Consider the following 17,674-nt stretch of genomic DNA (forward strand, 5'->3'; position numbering starts at 1 on the left):
GCTTGCAGTGGTTAAGGAGAAAAAAACCATTATAATATTTATGTCCCTTTTGTTCAAAATAAAGACTTTAGAGACCCGCCTTCAAAAATAAAAAAACTTGCATTAAAATAGAGACCTTGCAGAAACTTCTGAATAAAAGAAGAATTGGTCGATTTGTAGAAATATTATGACTCAAATTCCGTGCAGAAATATATCACTGAATTATAAAGATGTAATAGTTATAGTTTGTGAATGACAAAATTGATCTTTATTCAAGGATAGTATTGCTCCCCAATATTGCCTTCTATGCTACTTGTTCAGCTGCGACTTCTTCATATGGTTCATTTGGCAGTTTTGCGGGATTCTACAAAAGAAGCTTAGATAAGTATGGATTGTCTGTCGTTATAATAAATATCAACTTACCAGTTTTTTAGCGCGATCCTCCAAAATACCATAGGCAAAGTGATTCAAGTTCAATCCAATAGGTAGTGCCACACCCTGTACTCGATAGAGCGAAAGTTTGTCCGCACTCGACTTGGGTACTTCGTGTATTGCAGCAATTGTACATTTTCCAACCAAGCCAGTTGAACTGACCATGGTTCCTTTACTGATGTCCACGTGATCTCCCACTCGATAGACCGTTATCAATCCATTGTTCTGACTAGATATGCTTGGAATCTGCTCACGCTTATATGGATTATCACTGAACATTTGCTGAGCTACTTCGCTGGTCACGTCTAGACGTTCAATGGGAAGATCTTGCTGGGACAGTTTGATCATCTCTATCGACAGAGCACGCAGCTCTTGGCTCGTTGGCTTCCAACCGTTTTTAGATAGGGCGATGTCGTGAACGAAGCTGCCCGTTTTAACTGAAATGAAACAAACATTCAGTTTTTCAGACTTTAGTAACCTTAACTATTGCTTACCATTTGGCTTCGGAAAACTGTGCAGGAAGAGACCAGCTTCATCCTTGAAGCTTTTGTGTAGCACCGATCCCAGAAGGAACGAACAAGTTCTCCAAAATGCTTTGTTAACTAAATGCGGATCCGCCGAAGTAAAGTTCAGGAGTTGAAGTGTACAAGGTTCTTCCAAAGGTCTTCGCATATCCCATGCTGTATTGTTGTCCAGGAGGGCCAGTGCGGAGAATCGACAGTACTTCTCGCCAATGTCTGGAATAAGTTTTCATTCAGTTAGGTGCATCATGATTTGTTAGTTAGCAGGGCTGGCAGCGAGTTACTTTTTTTTTGCACCAGTCTCTAAATATAAAGTCGTTTTTTATAAAGCACTAATGCAACTTTTACAGAGGATTCAAAAAAAATGGAAATGATTCTGAAGCTCCCTTTGATAACTTTGGAAGAAAAATCCCCATTTTACTGTTAAGATTTTGGCAATTCAAAGTACAGGGAACCGTGAATTTGAATTTGCAATACTTTTGCAACCTAACCAGAAGTTTACTATTTCCAACTTTATTGCTGAGCAAAATTCCAAAAGAAGATTGATTTTTTTTCGAAATAAGGCAAATTATCAAATTAGATCATTTTTAGAACATTTTGATGGCAGTATTAAAATATTGTTATAAGATGTTCTTTTAAAAAAGCCCTGTCCTTCGGTTCAGAAAGGGGTATGGGCGCGTTCTGCCAACTCGGTCGAGGCAGATTTCTTGTGTGAACAAGTTACAACATGGACGTTCTAAAGTGCCAGAATAAAATGTTGTGCTAGTGGTGAGCACTAGAAGATGGGATGGAAGGTCATTACTTCGCATGCGCGCTATTCTTCTACTTCTATAAAAAGTTATATACAATAATCGACCCTTAGCTTAACTATCTAAATTAACAGTTGCAAATACAATAATCGTTCTGAGCTTACTAACATGTCGTCGCGTTATTTTTATCATAATGATCTTTCATCTACATCCGTCGAACCATTCTGAATGGCCGTTGTGAGAATATCACCAAGAACTTCTCTCATGCAATAAAGCTGGATTGTCCTACATTGAAACATTAAGATTTTCGCTCCTTCGGATTATGTATACTGGCAGTGCACGACTAAAGACAAGTAACAGTAAATGTACTGGATAATTTTCTTTGAGGCTGACAGCGGCGACATTCTACTCCCTTAGTAGGGTCGGGTGACACTGGCCCGAAACGGCGAGTTGGTTAATGGCGCAGGCTGCCCCCGTCCCGTAAAACCGTGGCAGGCCTTAGAGTACGTTCCAAATCCGTCGCCTGGTTGGTTCCTATCCGGCTCTGAACATAATACCCCATAAAGGACTATGTCAACCCTAGCATGGCCTCTCTGCTTGCATAGATAACCATGGGATCATAAAGGCGACTATTCTAGCGGAGATGGATAGCGGCTCTTTGGGGGACTAATAAGAGATGATCAATCAAAACAAACAACTAGCGGAATGTGAAGGAGAGGCTTCGGGACCTATCAGTAACCGGCTAAGGTTCCCGCCAAGGAAGGAGGTGACCAACATCAACTTTAGTGAAAACAGTGTGGGCAAAAGCCTAGATACTGTGACGACGGCAGGCACTGGCCGCTCCAGTGCAACATGTGAGGTGACCGATAGCCCGGGACTAATCGAGGCCATGGATCGCAATAGGGAGTACCTCCCTAAAATGCAGGTAGCTGCTGAGCAACTTGATGTCATCATCGAGTTTGTTAAGAGCAAAAGCAATATCAGGAAAGATTTGAAAACAAGTCTACTGAAATTGCGACAATCAGTCCTAGCTGCAAAGCAGGACTACGAGAAAGCCAAGGAACAACTTGGCAAGGTAGAAGGCCAAAAAGACACTAGGTCGTGTCAGACCGAAGTTTTTTCCTTCACAGGCAACGCAAATATATCTGATGATATTATTCGATACGCGATGCGAAAGAGGGGACCATCCGAGGATGAATACGTGGCGAAAAGACGTATGGTTGCTAAGGGAAAAGTGACCTACGTGGCCGTCCTCCTGAGCGGAAAAGCTGGCATGAGCCAAGTCCCGCGATCAAGAGGACATGGCAACAAAGGAGAGGCCAACACCAAGCCTAAGGCCAAGAACGGCAAGAAAAAGGAGCCACGGGATAACCCGAACCAGGCAGTGCATCCACAGGAACCACGGGCGCAAGGCAACAGCAACCAGTGGATACGTGTTGAAAATAAGAAAAAAACAGAGGAAACTGAAAACGGAGCCCAAGGAGGGCGCTAAACCGAAAACAGCGAAACGTAGGAATTTAGGTGAAGCCCTCGTTATCAAAACGGAGGAAACGAAATACGCCGAGGTTCTGAAGGCGATGCGAAGCACGGAGAAGCTATCGCAATTGGGCGCAGACGTGCGGAGCATAAGGCGAACTAGGATTGGTGAAATGATCCTAGTCTTAAAGAAGGACGCCAAGGAAAAGGGTTCAGTCTATAAGCAACTGGCACAAGAAGTACTTGGCGACGAGGTTGATGTAAGGTCCCTTACTGCTGAAGCAACTCTCCAGTGTAAAAATCTGGATGAGGTCACCGATGCAGCGGAGGTCTCGGCTGCCCTCAAAGGGCAGTGTGATATCGACGTAGCCAGTAAGGCCATCCGGACCCGCAGGTCACCCAGGTGGCGACGATCAGACTGCTGGTTGCAGAGGCCAACAAAGCGAAGAACTTGGGCATACTCAAGGTAGGCTGTCGGTTTGCCTGTTGAGCATACAACAGCCTCCTGAAGGTTGCTTCAGGTGTTTCGGGAAGGGCCATAAGTCGTGGAATTGCAATGGTCCCGACAGAAGTAAGATGTGCAGAAAATGCAGCACCGAAAGCCATAGGGCAAGCGATTGTAAGCAAATCGATAAATGCCTAATATGTGTCGACAGAGCAGACAACGGACACTTAACGGGCGGACCCAAATGTCCGGGCACAAGCGGAGTATCAAAGTAGCCAAAACACAGTAGAACTTAAACCACTGTGATGCAGCCCAGCAGCTGCTTTGGCAGTCAGTCTCGGAAACCAAGACTGACGTGGTGTTAGTATCGGACCCATACCGCATACCAGCCAACAACGGGAACTGGGTGGCGGATAGGTCTCAACAGCTAGCAGGTATAGGGACGACAGGACGATACCCAATCCAAGAAGTAGTCTCTAGCTCAAATGATGGTTTTGCGATAGCAAAAATCAACGGCGTGTTCTATTGCAGTTGTTACGCGCCCCCAAGGTGGTTGATTGAGGAATTTTCGCACATGGTCGATAGGATGATAGCCGAACTAGCTAATCGACAGTAGTTATAGCTGGCGACTTAAATGCTTGGGCAGAGGAGTGGAGTAGCCGCTGCACCAACCAAAGAGACCAGCTATTGTTGGAATCCCTGCCCGCATTAAATGTAGAGCCATCGATCGATAGAACCTGCTTGATCGCCAAACAGTATTAGGGCGCTTGAAACCTCCTTCCTTTTGGCTGTCTTGGTAGTGTCATTCTCAAAACACACCCAAGCCGTTCCCATAGGGGACGTTAGCCACAAGGAAGTGACGTTTCAAGTAATACTGTTTAATATGGTATGCCCTCTTCAACATCTAATCCAATTTCTCTCGCCGTTCCCTTACGGTACCTGTCCATCTAGTATTCATTGCTTTCTTCTCCATGCTCCCTCTTACTTCGAGCAAAATGGACCGATATGCCGATAAACAAATTCACAATTAAATGTAGAGCTGGCAAATGTGGGTACAGTGAGTACCTTCCGCAGAAATGGTGCAGAATCGATTATAGACGTGACGTTTCAGGTACCATGAACTGGCGCGTTGATGACGTTTATACTCATAGCGATCATCAATCGATTCGCTATAGTATAATACCAGGCGGGTGGAAGGCAGCGCGATGTAACTCGACCCAAGCCCGAGGATGGAAAACAGCGCGCTTCGACGGCGAAGTATTCACTGAAGCCTTGAGGCGCGAACGGAACACTCTGGAGTTAAACGGTGAAGAGCTGGTTGCTGTAATATCACGAACGTGTGATGCTTCCATGCCGAGAAAAGTCCCTTCCTAGAGAGAACAGGCCGCCGGTGTACTGGTGGTGCGAATCAATTGCAAATCTTCGAGCAATCTGCTTTCGGGCTAGACGAAGAATGCAACGCGCACGCACAGAAGCACTAAGAGAAGAACGCGGTGCAGCATTCAGAGAGGCAAAGTTGGCTCTCAAAAAGGAAATCAAGGGTCGAAAACGGGCATGCTTTGATAGTGCATGCGAAAGTGCCAATTCTAGTCCATGGGGTGACGCCTACATAGTGGTAATGGCTAAGACCAAAGGTGCCATAGTGCCCCAAGAGAAGTCGCCTGAGTTGCTGCGATCGATAATCGATGTACTCTTCCCGCACCATCCCATAAACCCATGGCCCCCAGTGCCTTATGCGGCAGATGAAGGAGAAGAAGTGGCGAGAGTGACGAATGAAGAGCTGGCAGAAGTCGTGAAATCATTCGCGTCAAACAAGGCACCGGGATCCGATGGTACCGTAAAATCGGGTGTAATTGATCAGAAGGGTGAAATTGATCATCGTATCACACGATTTTATTTATTGGTAATGGAGCACAAATATCAATGTAAGCTGCAGCAAATGAACGTTGTTTGTCGTAACTATTGTCGAATTGTGTGTTGTGAAGTTTTTTGCGTTAAAGAATGTTTATTACTGTGAAAATAATGTAAAATTTCAAAATCATGCACGGTGAAGTATTGACAAACACCTATGAACTTCTATTTCTAAGCAAGGATTTGAACATGGTATAAACCTGAAAGTTTGTGAGGATGCTTGAGATTTATCCCCAAACCAGATTTCATCGCCAAAACTCTTACCAATTAGCTCATATGGTTGAAATAATTGAATTTATGTTAGATATCATTGAATTCCTTAGGAAATTGCATACATTTAGGCGTTTTCCACGTAATTCTTGAAATTCAGCTATTCGTTATTTATATAAATATTGCATTGTTAAGAATTTGACAAGCATATTCGGATTCAGGGAGCTCAAATTTATCATGTAGAGTTGTTTTGAAAACTAACAATAATGGCATTGACAAGTGATCAATTTCACCCCGAAATGATATCCCCTGATTTTTTATTCTAGAGATATTTGTTAACACTAAAATGACATTTGTCAGAAAATTTCGGTACATGAGTCGATGAGGCTCACCTTCGTACTTGTTTTCCTGCATTTAGTTGTTTGGCTTTGTTAACATTATAGAAAACAGACTAGAGAAAACGTGAAAAATGATCAATTTCACCCGAAATTACGGTATCCCGAATGTTGCCTTAAAAGCGGTGGTGAACGCGGATCCAGACATGGTCAGAACCACGATGCAACGCTGCACTGATCAAGGAATCTTCCCGGACGTATGGAAGCGACATAAATTGGTGCTACTACCAAAGGCGGGGAAACCACCAGGTGACCCATCGGCATATAGACCTATCTGTCTATTAGATAGGACGGGCAAGTTATTTGAGAGGTTGATTCTCAACAGGCTAGTACCGTTTACGGAGAGTGCGCACGGTCTGTCCAACAACCAGTTTGGATTCAGGAAAGGTAAATCTACTCTAGACGCCGTCCAGTCGGTCGCTCAGACAGCTGAGGTGGCAACCGAGCATAAAAGGAGCGGCATCCGTTACTGTGCGGTTGTCACTCTGGATGTGAAGAATGCGTTCAACAGCGCAAGCTGGGAAGCAATAGCACACGCGCTTCACCGCCTCAAGGTACCGGTAAGCTTCTAGAAAGCTATTTTGATGGTAGGATTCTACCAGAGGCGCGTCCACGTTCGAATCCATGGATAGGACAAACGTTAGCAAATATTTTGTGCACAATGAAGCTAAGAATAATTTCAACTCTGGACTGTAAATTCAAAGTTTCTATGTTTGAGGAGCTCAGACGCAAAAGGGTGTAAGTGACATTTTGGTTGATTTTGAGTTGAGTTGATGAAATTCTACTGTTTCTGTACAAAAAATTTGTTCAAGATCCCACAAGAATTCAATCCTGATTTTCCCAATGAGAACCACAGAAATGGAATTTTTCCAACGATTATTTCAGAAATCATCTGAAGAGTGTTGTTGAAAGGCTTCAGAAATCATTCCTCCAAAAATTGTTTGATAAATTTTTCAAGGAAGTCTCAACTGCTCCAACATTTTAGCAAGTGATTCATCCTGGGAGGGAGGCACCAATACTACGCACGAAATATAGAACATAGTTTTTGTTTGAACTGCAAGATAACTCCAGCTTGCCAACAACAATCAAGGCAGGCTTGGGAAAACCGCTAGTTTTCTTTTTTTGTGTACCTTCGATCTTTCCTGACAAACATGTAAAAAGGGCCACAGTTTTCTATGCACTAAATATTAATTTTCATTGGAAAAAGTAAAACTAAGGTACTACTTAATTTGGTAGAAATAACAAATATAGTTCAAATAACATAGAAAAGTAATCGTTCGTTCTCATAATGCATTTCAAATTTCAGCTGTGTGTTTGTTCAATTTTGAAGTCGTATTTCAAAAATAAAAAAAAAAATAATTAAAAAATAAGGAATAATAACATTTTTCTTCTCCCTCTTATGCAATTACGTAATTTGAGGTTGATCTTTTTTGATAAAAATCATTTGTTTGAATGTTTTAGTGCTACTCTCTAGCAAAATGTATGAAACGTGTACGAAAAGTTTTGATTCTGGTTTTTGTTTTGATAGGTCCCACTTACCCCAGGTACAAATATATTTTGGGGTAAAATAGACCATCGAAAATTTCATATGAAATGAAAACAAAATACTGGTTTTTCGTTAGCAGCTTGTAATAATACTAAAAATTATAGCTTACTGATGGAAATTCGATTTAAAACACATTTATTTTTTGCGAATCAATGCAAGACGTGAAACGTGTCACAATTTGTCTTGCAAGTTGAAAATGGCGCTGAACTGACAACTTTTACATGAACCACGTGGTAATAAAAATAACAATATGTTTAGTACTAAATACATTCCTTGTCATTGTATCTTCAACTTTCTAGAAGAATACCCCCATGAAAAACTTTTCCTAGTTGAGCTATGACGAAACGCCCCACTTACCCCGGATTCTCACTTGCCCCGGGGTACCTTATGCGTTTTTCAATGCTTCATATTCAATCAGTTGAAAGGTGCTCACGTGACATTACTTGCATTATGTGCATGAATTGATTTTCATTCAATTTTTGTCACTTTTGATGAAATGCGAAAATGTGTTTTAATCAGTTACGCGCTTTTTCCATGTTAGTCCGATGTTTGAGATCTGGACTCACAGTGACAGTTCGTGACAGCGGAATCCCGGCTCACTATGACGTACAGAAAGTTTGTATTGGTTTCTCCCTCCCAGGATTCATCCATAGATTTCTGTGGGACATCCTATAAGATTCCTAGTCAAAACATCTTCTAAACTTCATTCAATAACTTCTCCAAAAATTTCTACCAATTTCCTTGAAAGTTGTCTCTTACAATTTATATAAGACTGCAAGTAGGGATTTCCCTTAAGATACCTTCAGCAATTGTTCCAGATATTTCTTCTTAGATTTCTACAGAAATTCTTCCAGTAATTCTTTGAGTTTTTCTCAAGTAAGTCTTGAACGATTTTTGTCACGAATTCTCCTAAGAATGTCTCCAGGAAAATGCCAAGGAAATTTTCCGAAAATATAAATCCGTGAAATATTTCTAATGAAAATCCTAGAGTAATCTCTGATAAAACTTGGGTAAGTTTCAAAGTCACCATTAATGAGCAAGGATCATGAAATAACTCCATAGAAATAACTTCCTAGATAATCTAAAAAAAATCAATCGAATCTCGGGATAGTATTCTGCAGGATTTTCTAAAGAAATTTCTCGAAAACCAATGGACAGAATGTCTTAGTAATTTGTGTAGGAATGATCGAAGGGATAATTGGAAAAATTTCTGAAGTATAAACTGGTGTGAAAACTGATATAATTTTGAAGAGTGCATGAGAATGTTTCGTATTGAAGGAATGTTTGCTAAAACTGCAGGAGTACTACCTTAGATAAATGCTGGAAAAAAAAATTTTCAAACCCCTCAAGGAATTACAGATTTCTGGGTGGAAACGTAGATGAAATTTTGAAGGAAGAGAGGAGGAAGTCTTGTAGGGTTTCTTTAAAAAAACCCGTTTTCCTCCGAAGAAATTCTTTAGAAATCTTTGAACGATCTCCTAGAGAATTCGGTAGAAGAATTAGCGAAAAAATATCTAGAGGAAGTTCTATAATAGTTTTGGAAAAACAATCAAAGTAATACCTGAGGAAGTTACTGGAGTTAATGGCTTAGGGTGCTCAAGGATTCCCTAAAGCAAATTCTGAAGAAACTCTTCTAAGCGTCCTTTTGACAAATCGCTTGAAGAATTTCTGGTAGAATTTGTAGAGAAAACTCTAGAAAAATTTCTATAGAAATCCCTGAAAGTGTTCTAAATTAAATCACTATGATAATTCATGAAGTTTTTCCTCTGGGAATCTGAGACGAAATTTTTCAAGAGCTTGTTGAACCAGTTATAGTCACTAAAGGTTTCTTCGGAGCCTTACAATTCAATGCAAGCAGGATAAGTAAATAAGAGACTTTAGAGACCATTTTGGTTACAATATATACTTTAGAGACCTTCCACTAAACATTGGAACTTGCATTAAAATAGAGACCAACTCATCTACTTTCGTTATCCTTTATATTAAAAAATATTTAAATCTCTTTTAAAACAATTTTATTAAACAAATTTGACAAAAACAGACCAAACTGCTTTTATTTAACAATAAGTGAGATTGTTCTAATTTCCTCATCTATTTCTAACATGGATAAACAGCAAATATTCTGTGAATTTGTATTTGTAATTTGTATTTTTTTTCTTTGCACAGAAATAACTCGTCTAATTGCAAAAGTATTCAGGAGAAACTAAAGCTGTTTGGAAAATGTTTCATCGAGTCATACATTACGCAGGAATTTCTTCAACAATAATCAAAACGAAATTTTAAAAAATCGTCATAATCTGCTCTAAATATGTTTAGGAATTTAATCAAATCATTTTTCATGAATTTACTACGAACTACATCCATAAATAACTATGGAATAAGCCAAGAACTTGTAGAGAGTTAGAGACTGTTATGCATTCAATTTTTCAATATGGGACTACACTAATTTCATATTTTTCACAACATTTTCAAACAAGGTGTGGTAATTTTTATGTGCATAGTAAAATATTTATCAAAACATGAATGTTTCAAAAAACAAGAGGTGGCACGAAAATCAATATGGAATAGTTGTGCTCTTGCGCTGATCTTGATTTTTTTGTAGAATCGTGGGTAGGACAATCCTTTGACTGTCCTACCCAGGCATTTTTGTGCGTAGTACATGTCCTACCTGTCCTACCCACTTCCCGCGCCACTGGATTCTACTGTATGACACAGAGGAGGGGCAGAAAAGCGTTCGAATTACCGCGGCAGTACCTCAAGGTTCAATCCTGGGCCCGCTGTTATGGAATGCGATGTATGATGACGTACTGAGGCTGCCCCTTCCGACGGGTGTTAAGATTGTTTGCTTCGCCGACGATATCACCCTAGTGGTCTATGGTGAATCGATGGAGGAAGTAGAGTTGACAGCAGCGCACTCTATTTCCATAGTTGAGGAATGGATGAAGTCTAGGAAACTATGACTGGTCCGTCACAAGACTGAGGTGGTGGTGGTTAACAACCACAAGTCCGAGCAACGGACGCTTATCTCGGTAGGTGATTGCACCATAGAGTCCAAGCGATCCCTTAGGCATCTTGGGGTAATGATCGATGACAAGCTCAGCTTCGCTAGCCACGTTGAATATGCCTGTAAAAGGGCATCTACGGCTATAGTGGCGCTCTCGAGGATGATGTCTAACAGCTCTGCTGTAATTGCCAGCAAACGTAAGCTACTGGCAAGCGTGGCGCTATCCATACTAAGGTATGGAGGAGCAATCTGGTCAAAAGCGCTTAGAACGAGCAGAAACCTAAAGCGGTTGGAAAGCACGTACAGGATAATTTGCTTAAGAGTTGCAAGTACATACCGGACGGTATCTAAAGAGGCCGTGTGCATCATAGCCGGGATGACGCCCGTCGGGCTCATCATCAAGGAAGATGATCAATGCTTCAACCAAAGGGGTACCAGAGGAGTCCGCGACACGTGTAAAGAGGAAACGCTCAGAAGCTGACCGCAGGAATGGGATAACTCCACTAAAGGTAGATGGACCCATCGGTTAATACCAAATGTGTCAGATTGGTATAGTAGAAACCATGGGGAAGTGAACTTCCACCTGACGCAGTTTCTGTCAGGACATTGTTGCGAAGAAATACCGTAAGGTGATTCCGGGAAGATAAGGGTCTCAGGCCAAGGGTAATGTCGATGCACTGTTCACCACTTGTGCAATTTTAAAAGAATTGCTCAAACACAGTGCATAGGCTGGTTTTAGCGGGTCGTCGTTGGTGCGTCATCCCCGCATTCTCTGAGTTATCTTCTTAGGGGATCTGTTCGCAGATTCCCCCCTTGTAAAAAACAAAAAAAAGCCCCTTTCTAAAGAAAACTTTTTATTGTCACCATTTTTTCATAATCATCCCTGATAAAGCTTTTAGAAACTTAGGGGAGGAACAATCTGAAAAAATGTTTATAATTTGAAGGAAGGCTGAAAAAATCGAAAAAAGGGCTGTTAAAATCGGAACCTTTATGTACTCAAAAAAGCGCACTAAATCGGCAAAAGAAAACTCTGTTGTATGTTTTTTTATACATAACCGATCTGGTGGAACTTTCATCGATCATTGCGTTCATAATACAGGCTCCGTATAGTGGGAAGCGGAAACCAAAAATGTGCATGGATCTAACGTTCAACCGGAATATTTGTTTCAAGAGCAAAAGTTACCGCTCATGCTTCTTCTTCCATCGACCGGTTCTATTGTTGAAGTGTTAACCGAACCAAACAAATAATAACACAAAATGTCCATAATAGGTCAGAATCGACATGCAACATATAGTGTGAAAATTGATTGGATTTTTAGCAGTAGAAATCTTTCATAGGTTCGGGACGGTCTCAAACCATAAAATAGAAGAAACTAACGTTATCCAACGTGAATTTGGCGGTCGAATCTCGGAAACAACCTCTTACTTTTTCTCCACGATTTTTTTCAAGTATTTACTCATAATTTGTTTCAGAAAATACTACAAAGATTTCTTCAGGAGTAGATTTACTTCTGAGATTCTATCAAAAATTCTTTCAGTATTTTCTCCAGAGATTTCTTAGATTTGCAACAAAATTGTTGTTCAGGATTTCTTTAACATTTCAACCAGAAATTTATCTAAGAACAGCTTTAAGAGCTATCTTTCTGATTCAAATTCCGGACACTCTCGCCGTTCGAACTTAGTTACTTTGGAGGTGTGTTTTATAAGCAATTTCTATTATAGTTATCCATTAAATGTGAATTGCCCGACTAGCTTAGACGTCAATCTAATGGCTGGGCGAGCCTAATCAATGGTTTGAATTTTCTGATTAGGCTTTTTATGAGCAGTCCAGAACTTGAATCAAAGTGTGCGATGTATGGAGTCAAAGAGAGTTAGCGTCCGAAATAAACACTGAAAAGGTCACACATTTTTATTTATTCAAGGTTGTTCAAGTTGCTAATTTAAAAACTTTACTCACGATTCAAAAATTAAGTGTAAGCTTGATGATTTGATTTATGTGCTTTTGGATGAGATTTTCTTCACTGGGGTGTCCGTAATATGAATCAAAACGGTACTCCAGAGATGCCTTCTAAGATTTCTAAGGAATTATTCCAGAAAATCTCTGAGAAATACCCTAAACAAGTCTTTGATTTTTTTTTTCAAGAATGTCTCCGGGCAAATTTTAATTTCAAGAAAGTTTTTCATCAAAAAACAATTGGACATTTTTAATCCGGGACTTGTTTTAAACTAAAGTAACCTTTGATGCGCTCGTACAAGATTTTCTGAAAAAAAAAACTCCTGAATGAATATGGAAAACATCCGGAAAATAATCGGACAAAATTCCTGACGCAATTTGCGTAAGAATGATCAGAGGAACCACTGGAATAATGACTGTAGTATTAGTTGATGTGAAACCTTCATTGAACTTATGAAGAAGCTATTGAAATTTTACTTTGGAAAAATAAATTGATATGAAGAACTGCATGAGAGAAGAGTAATACACATATATCCTTGAATAACCCTAGGGAGAAATTATCGGAGCAATTCTTGGGTATAAATGTGGATGAATTCGTGAAGGAATTTGTGGATTTTTTCTTTGTTTTTTTTTTGAGAACTGCTGTAGTTTTCTTTAGAAGATTTCCTATGGTAACAACTGGGAAAATCAGTGGAGAACTAGTCAAAAAATGTTTGGAGTAAACCCTTAGCATTAGGCATTGAAGACGTGAGCGAGCTTGATGAGCATGAGCTTCAAGCAATCAAAGCTTCCATATTCTGTGAGCGAACTGTGCCACTCAATCAGAATCTAGTTAGTGATCATGAGTGATCACTGTTGAAATAAACAATGAGCTTGGAATTTCACTTAGCAACAGTAATTCAACACCAATGCGTACCAGTATCACGACTACTGTGTACGGTGTAAACAAATCAAACCAAATGTCATTGTAAAAAAAAACAATTTAATGAACTTTAACGTTTGGAAAAATCATTCTTACTTTCCCATCCGATATTTGGCCTATCCATTTTCATCTATTTGATTATAAAGACTCGTGGAACATATCAATAAGGAAATGGCATTAACATGCTTAACTATGGTGCAATCGTGTCCTCTGCCGCCATCAGCAGAACCAGATACTGCGGCAAGCTTGTTTTTTTCCAGACTTCGTGTATAGTACATACTGCAAACAATCTTACCAATATAAGGATCAGCAGCGGTCATCAATCGATATTACTTAGTGCCTTCAATGCAATTGCACCCCATCTCCTACTGCGCGATGCAAATTTACAACGCACAAGCCGGATTGATGGCACTTTTGATTCACTTCGGCTGGGTGGTTTTTCGGAAGCTATTGGGCTCATGTTTGGCCACAAGATGCATCGTATAGATGTACTTTCTATCGCAAAATTTCAAATAATTCGGCCAAGAAGGTGCCCAAGTACTTCTTTACCCAAATGGACTGCAGTATTCGCTCATTTAACACATGTCCTGTATAGCAACATTAGATTAAGAAAAAAAAAACTGAATGAATTTCAGGCACTGGTAAACCATCCAGTAACATTTGTTTACCCAACGAACCAAGTTTGTCCGTCGCGTTCAGGACAATAAACTGATTTAATGAGCCCTAAAAAATATCATACTCTGAATCGAAAACATTTTATCTGACTGTACAATTGGAGCAAAAAATGGAGCACTGTTATTCGATAAAAACATTATTCCTCAATACACTCTAATTTGGTCAAATAACTGCCGTGATCAGTTGATTTCTGTTGCTGATCTGCGCAGATCACAAAGGATTTGATCAATGATCGTCAATGCTCAACGAGCTTGGCAGATCACGGCCTACCCCTTAGCTGATCATCAAGTGTACCTAAAATAGACTGATTTTTGCTCATGAGCTGAGTATTTTCAATACTCCTGGACTTTTGAGGAATTTCGAAGATGAATTTGATGAATATGAAAAACATCCGGAAAATAATCGGACAAAATTCCTGACGCAATTTGCGTAAGAATGATCAGAGGAACCACTGGAATAATGACTGTAGTATTAGCCGACGTGCAACCTTAGCTGAACTTATGAAGAAGCCATTATTCACTTGGGAAAAGAAATTGATTTCAAGAACTGCATGAGAGAAGAGTAATACACATATATCCTTGAATAACCCTAGGGAGAAATTATCGGAGCAATTCTTGGGTATGAATCAGGATGAATTCATGAAGGAATTTGTGGATTTTTTCTTTTGTTTTTTTTTAAGAACTGCTGTAGTTTTCTTTAGAAGATTTCCTATGTTAACAACTGGGAAAATCAGTGGAGAACTAGTCAAAAAATGTTTGGAGTAAACCCTTAGCAAGTTTATTGGAAAACATTCCTTGTTGAAAATACAGGAAACAGAAGCGTTGGAGTGCTCAAGGATTTCCTGGAGCAAATTCTGAAGATTTGTCTCTAAGCATCCTTCGAAACGCCACTGGAAGAATTTCAGGGAAAATTGGAGGTGGAATCACCACGGATCTCTGAAGGCATTCCAGGAGAAATCTCTGTAGAAATGACTACAATAATCCCGAAACTTTTCCTCTAGGAATCTGAGAAGAAATTCCGGAAGAACATGTAATTAGTCGCGTAATACTCTGAAGGTTTCTCTAGAAATTGCAAGCAGGAATGAAGCGACTTTAGAAACTTTCCGTTAAAAATAGAGACTTTTTAGAAATACGAGACCAAGTCTCTAAAAAGAGACCTGCTGCCAGCCCTGCTAATCAACTATAATCAACTTACGCTTGGCACAGTCGTGCGGTGTGGACAGTCCTCGATTCATCACTAGGGTGGTATCTTTGGGAGTTCCAATGTATCGAATCTCTATCTTCTCTATGCGGCCAACCATTTCCTTCTGGCGAAGCTGTTCCTGGGTGAATAATTGGCTGGCAGAGCTCTGTAGCCTCGAAGCAACGGAGAAAAATCCTGAAGTAGGAAAACATGCTGTCGATACTAGTCGTAATCGTGGTTCGATAGGAAAGGAGACTTACTTGAATTTTGTTGCATGCTGTTCACCGATAACATCTTCCTACTAACGGCAAACATTTTGTTGCTGATACTCATGGCTCTTATTTGTTAAAACTTATATATTTACTACTAAATTCGGCCCAATTAAGCAAATAACTTTACTCGAAATTCTCTTATGTCACACTAGCCGAAGTGCCACCGGGAGGTTTATGTTTACTATTTACAATTTAAACGTCAGCCGCTTGACGTCAAGCTTTGCACGCCACGTTAGCTTCGCACGCCTATTTGAATCCACTCAGAAGTAGCTCGCACACTGGCAAATGCACTGAAAAAAACATTTATTGTGCATTAAGAATAACTTTAGACCGATTCAGAAAATGAAATATGACCAACAAAAGTATTTGCCTCGAACTACAAAACATGGGCATAATATACCCCTCATCGATTCTACAAAAATGGGTAAAAAATACCCCCCTCTTGCCGGCACATACGGGGAACAACAATTTCTAAGAAGGTTTTGATATATATCAGGTAGTGTTAAAACTAAAAGCCCTGTGGTGTTTTTGTCGACTAAGCGAACGTCAAACATGATCTTAAGTGTCATGGTTCATTTATGGACCCAATTTTTAAATTAACATTTCAACATGATATAGCCGTTATTTGAGCGGGAAAAATTGCTAAAGTAGTTGCAGTTAGATGCTCTTTCGTGTTATTGAATAAAAACAAGATTTCATTAAAAATTTTAGGACCCAATTGACAAATAGGAATATAATTCCCGAAAAAGGCGAAATGACATTAAGTGTAGAAATTCCCTGCAGAATGAAAGAGAGGCAGATAGAAAACAGTCATTAATGCATAAACTTTAGTAATTCTGTGACTATCTTTATTTCTGAGTGTAATACCCTTTTTCTGAAAATTCAGTACTAGCAATAGGAATGGGTACAAGAAACCCATTTAATGGGTACTTTAAAGTTAGCGTGAATAAGGCAATCCATAGTGATGTCTGCGCTCGTGTACATACACGTAACATGTCACCAACACTACTTAAAAATTGCTAATGGAAAATATGAACAAAGATAAGCTGTTCCCAGCAAAATCAAACGGCAGTATTTTCCACCAGCAAATTTGCGGATGTATTCGTGACACCGGTTGGCGAAAGCTCAATGAGACAGCTGCGATCAGCTGTTATTTTTGTTTACCATGTGCTTTTGACGTTTCGTGATCGGAGTGACTTTCCGATTGCAAAGGAAAATGTAAAGCTCCGATAACACTCGCATGATTCGGTTACTCTTTCATATCGGTTGCATTCACACTTTTAGCTGTCAGTCCTATCACGAAAAGTCCTCATGGATAGCCTTATATGACTTCAGATTTAGTGGGTCACCAAGTTGATAAGGGTTTAAGCTTGATTTGTTGCAGACAATTAGTTTCTCGGCCTATCTTGATGCATGGGAAATTCCTGCAAGGAATCGATCAAGGAAGTGTTTTTTTTTCTGATTGCAGTACGCAGTGGAAAAGTAATATCAGTTCAAACATACTGAAACATATAACAAATTCCACCCAGAATAAGTCAAAAAATAAAAATAAATAAATAAAAATAAAAATCGTGCTCGATAGTCTCCGATTTGGATTAAATTTTGCATATGTTTTTGGTATGGTACAATAAGTGTTTTTCATATAAAAATTGATAATTTTGACTCAAGTATAACTTTTAAAAATGGCCTATAAATTTTAGCATGCAACTTATTTGAAAAATGCTAACTCTGAAACTGTTGATTTTAGGGGTAAATGTTCTATGAAGAAATTGTTGTGAACCGTTTGGATCACAAGAAAAAAATATATACTGAAAAAATATTTTATTTATTTTAATAAAAAAAATCAAAAACAAAACTTATATTTTAAATTACACAAAAACCCCATTTTTTGTATTTTTAAATTTTTACCATAAGCGATGCATATGGTAAGTATGCTTTTCCGCTCAAAAAAACATGGAATCATATTTGGAACATCTACCAGAGCTGCGGCAACACACGTGA

At 39.5% G+C, this 17,674-nt stretch overlaps 1 protein-coding gene across 1 annotated transcript; it reads right to left on the reverse strand.

Annotated features, from left to right (window-relative positions):
- Positions 1 to 222: 222 nt before the first annotated feature.
- On the reverse strand, positions 223 to 15,851 carry LOC5567945 (39S ribosomal protein L39, mitochondrial). The gene is made up of 5 exons (XM_001657706.2): positions 15,662 to 15,851; positions 15,414 to 15,596; positions 906 to 1,148; positions 403 to 848; positions 223 to 343 (listed from the first exon to the last, which is right to left on the reverse strand). The coding sequence occupies exons 1-5, from the start codon at positions 15,732 to 15,734 to the stop codon at positions 284 to 286; spliced, it is 1,005 nt and encodes a 334-aa protein (XP_001657756.2). The 5' UTR covers positions 15,735 to 15,851; the 3' UTR covers positions 223 to 283.
- Between the last annotated feature and the right edge of the window lie 1,823 nt (positions 15,852 to 17,674).

This window comes from Aedes aegypti, chromosome 3, assembly GCF_002204515.2.
Source record: "Aedes aegypti strain LVP_AGWG chromosome 3, AaegL5.0 Primary Assembly, whole genome shotgun sequence".
Classification (NCBI taxonomy): Eukaryota; Metazoa; Arthropoda; class Insecta; order Diptera; family Culicidae; genus Aedes; species Aedes aegypti.

Coding starts and splice junctions, on each gene's coding strand:
- LOC5567945 (XM_001657706.2), bottom strand. CDS start 15,734: ATGAGTATCAGCAACAAAATGTTTGCCGTTAGTAGGAAGATGTTATCG. Junction 15,597..15,661: donor CAGCATGCAACAAAATTCAA/GTAAGTCTCCTT, acceptor TTCCTACTTCAG/GATTTTTCTCCGTTGCTTCG. Junction 1,149..15,413: donor ACCGCACGACTGTGCCAAGC/GTAAGTTGATTA, acceptor AACTTATTCCAG/ACATTGGCGAGAAGTACTGT.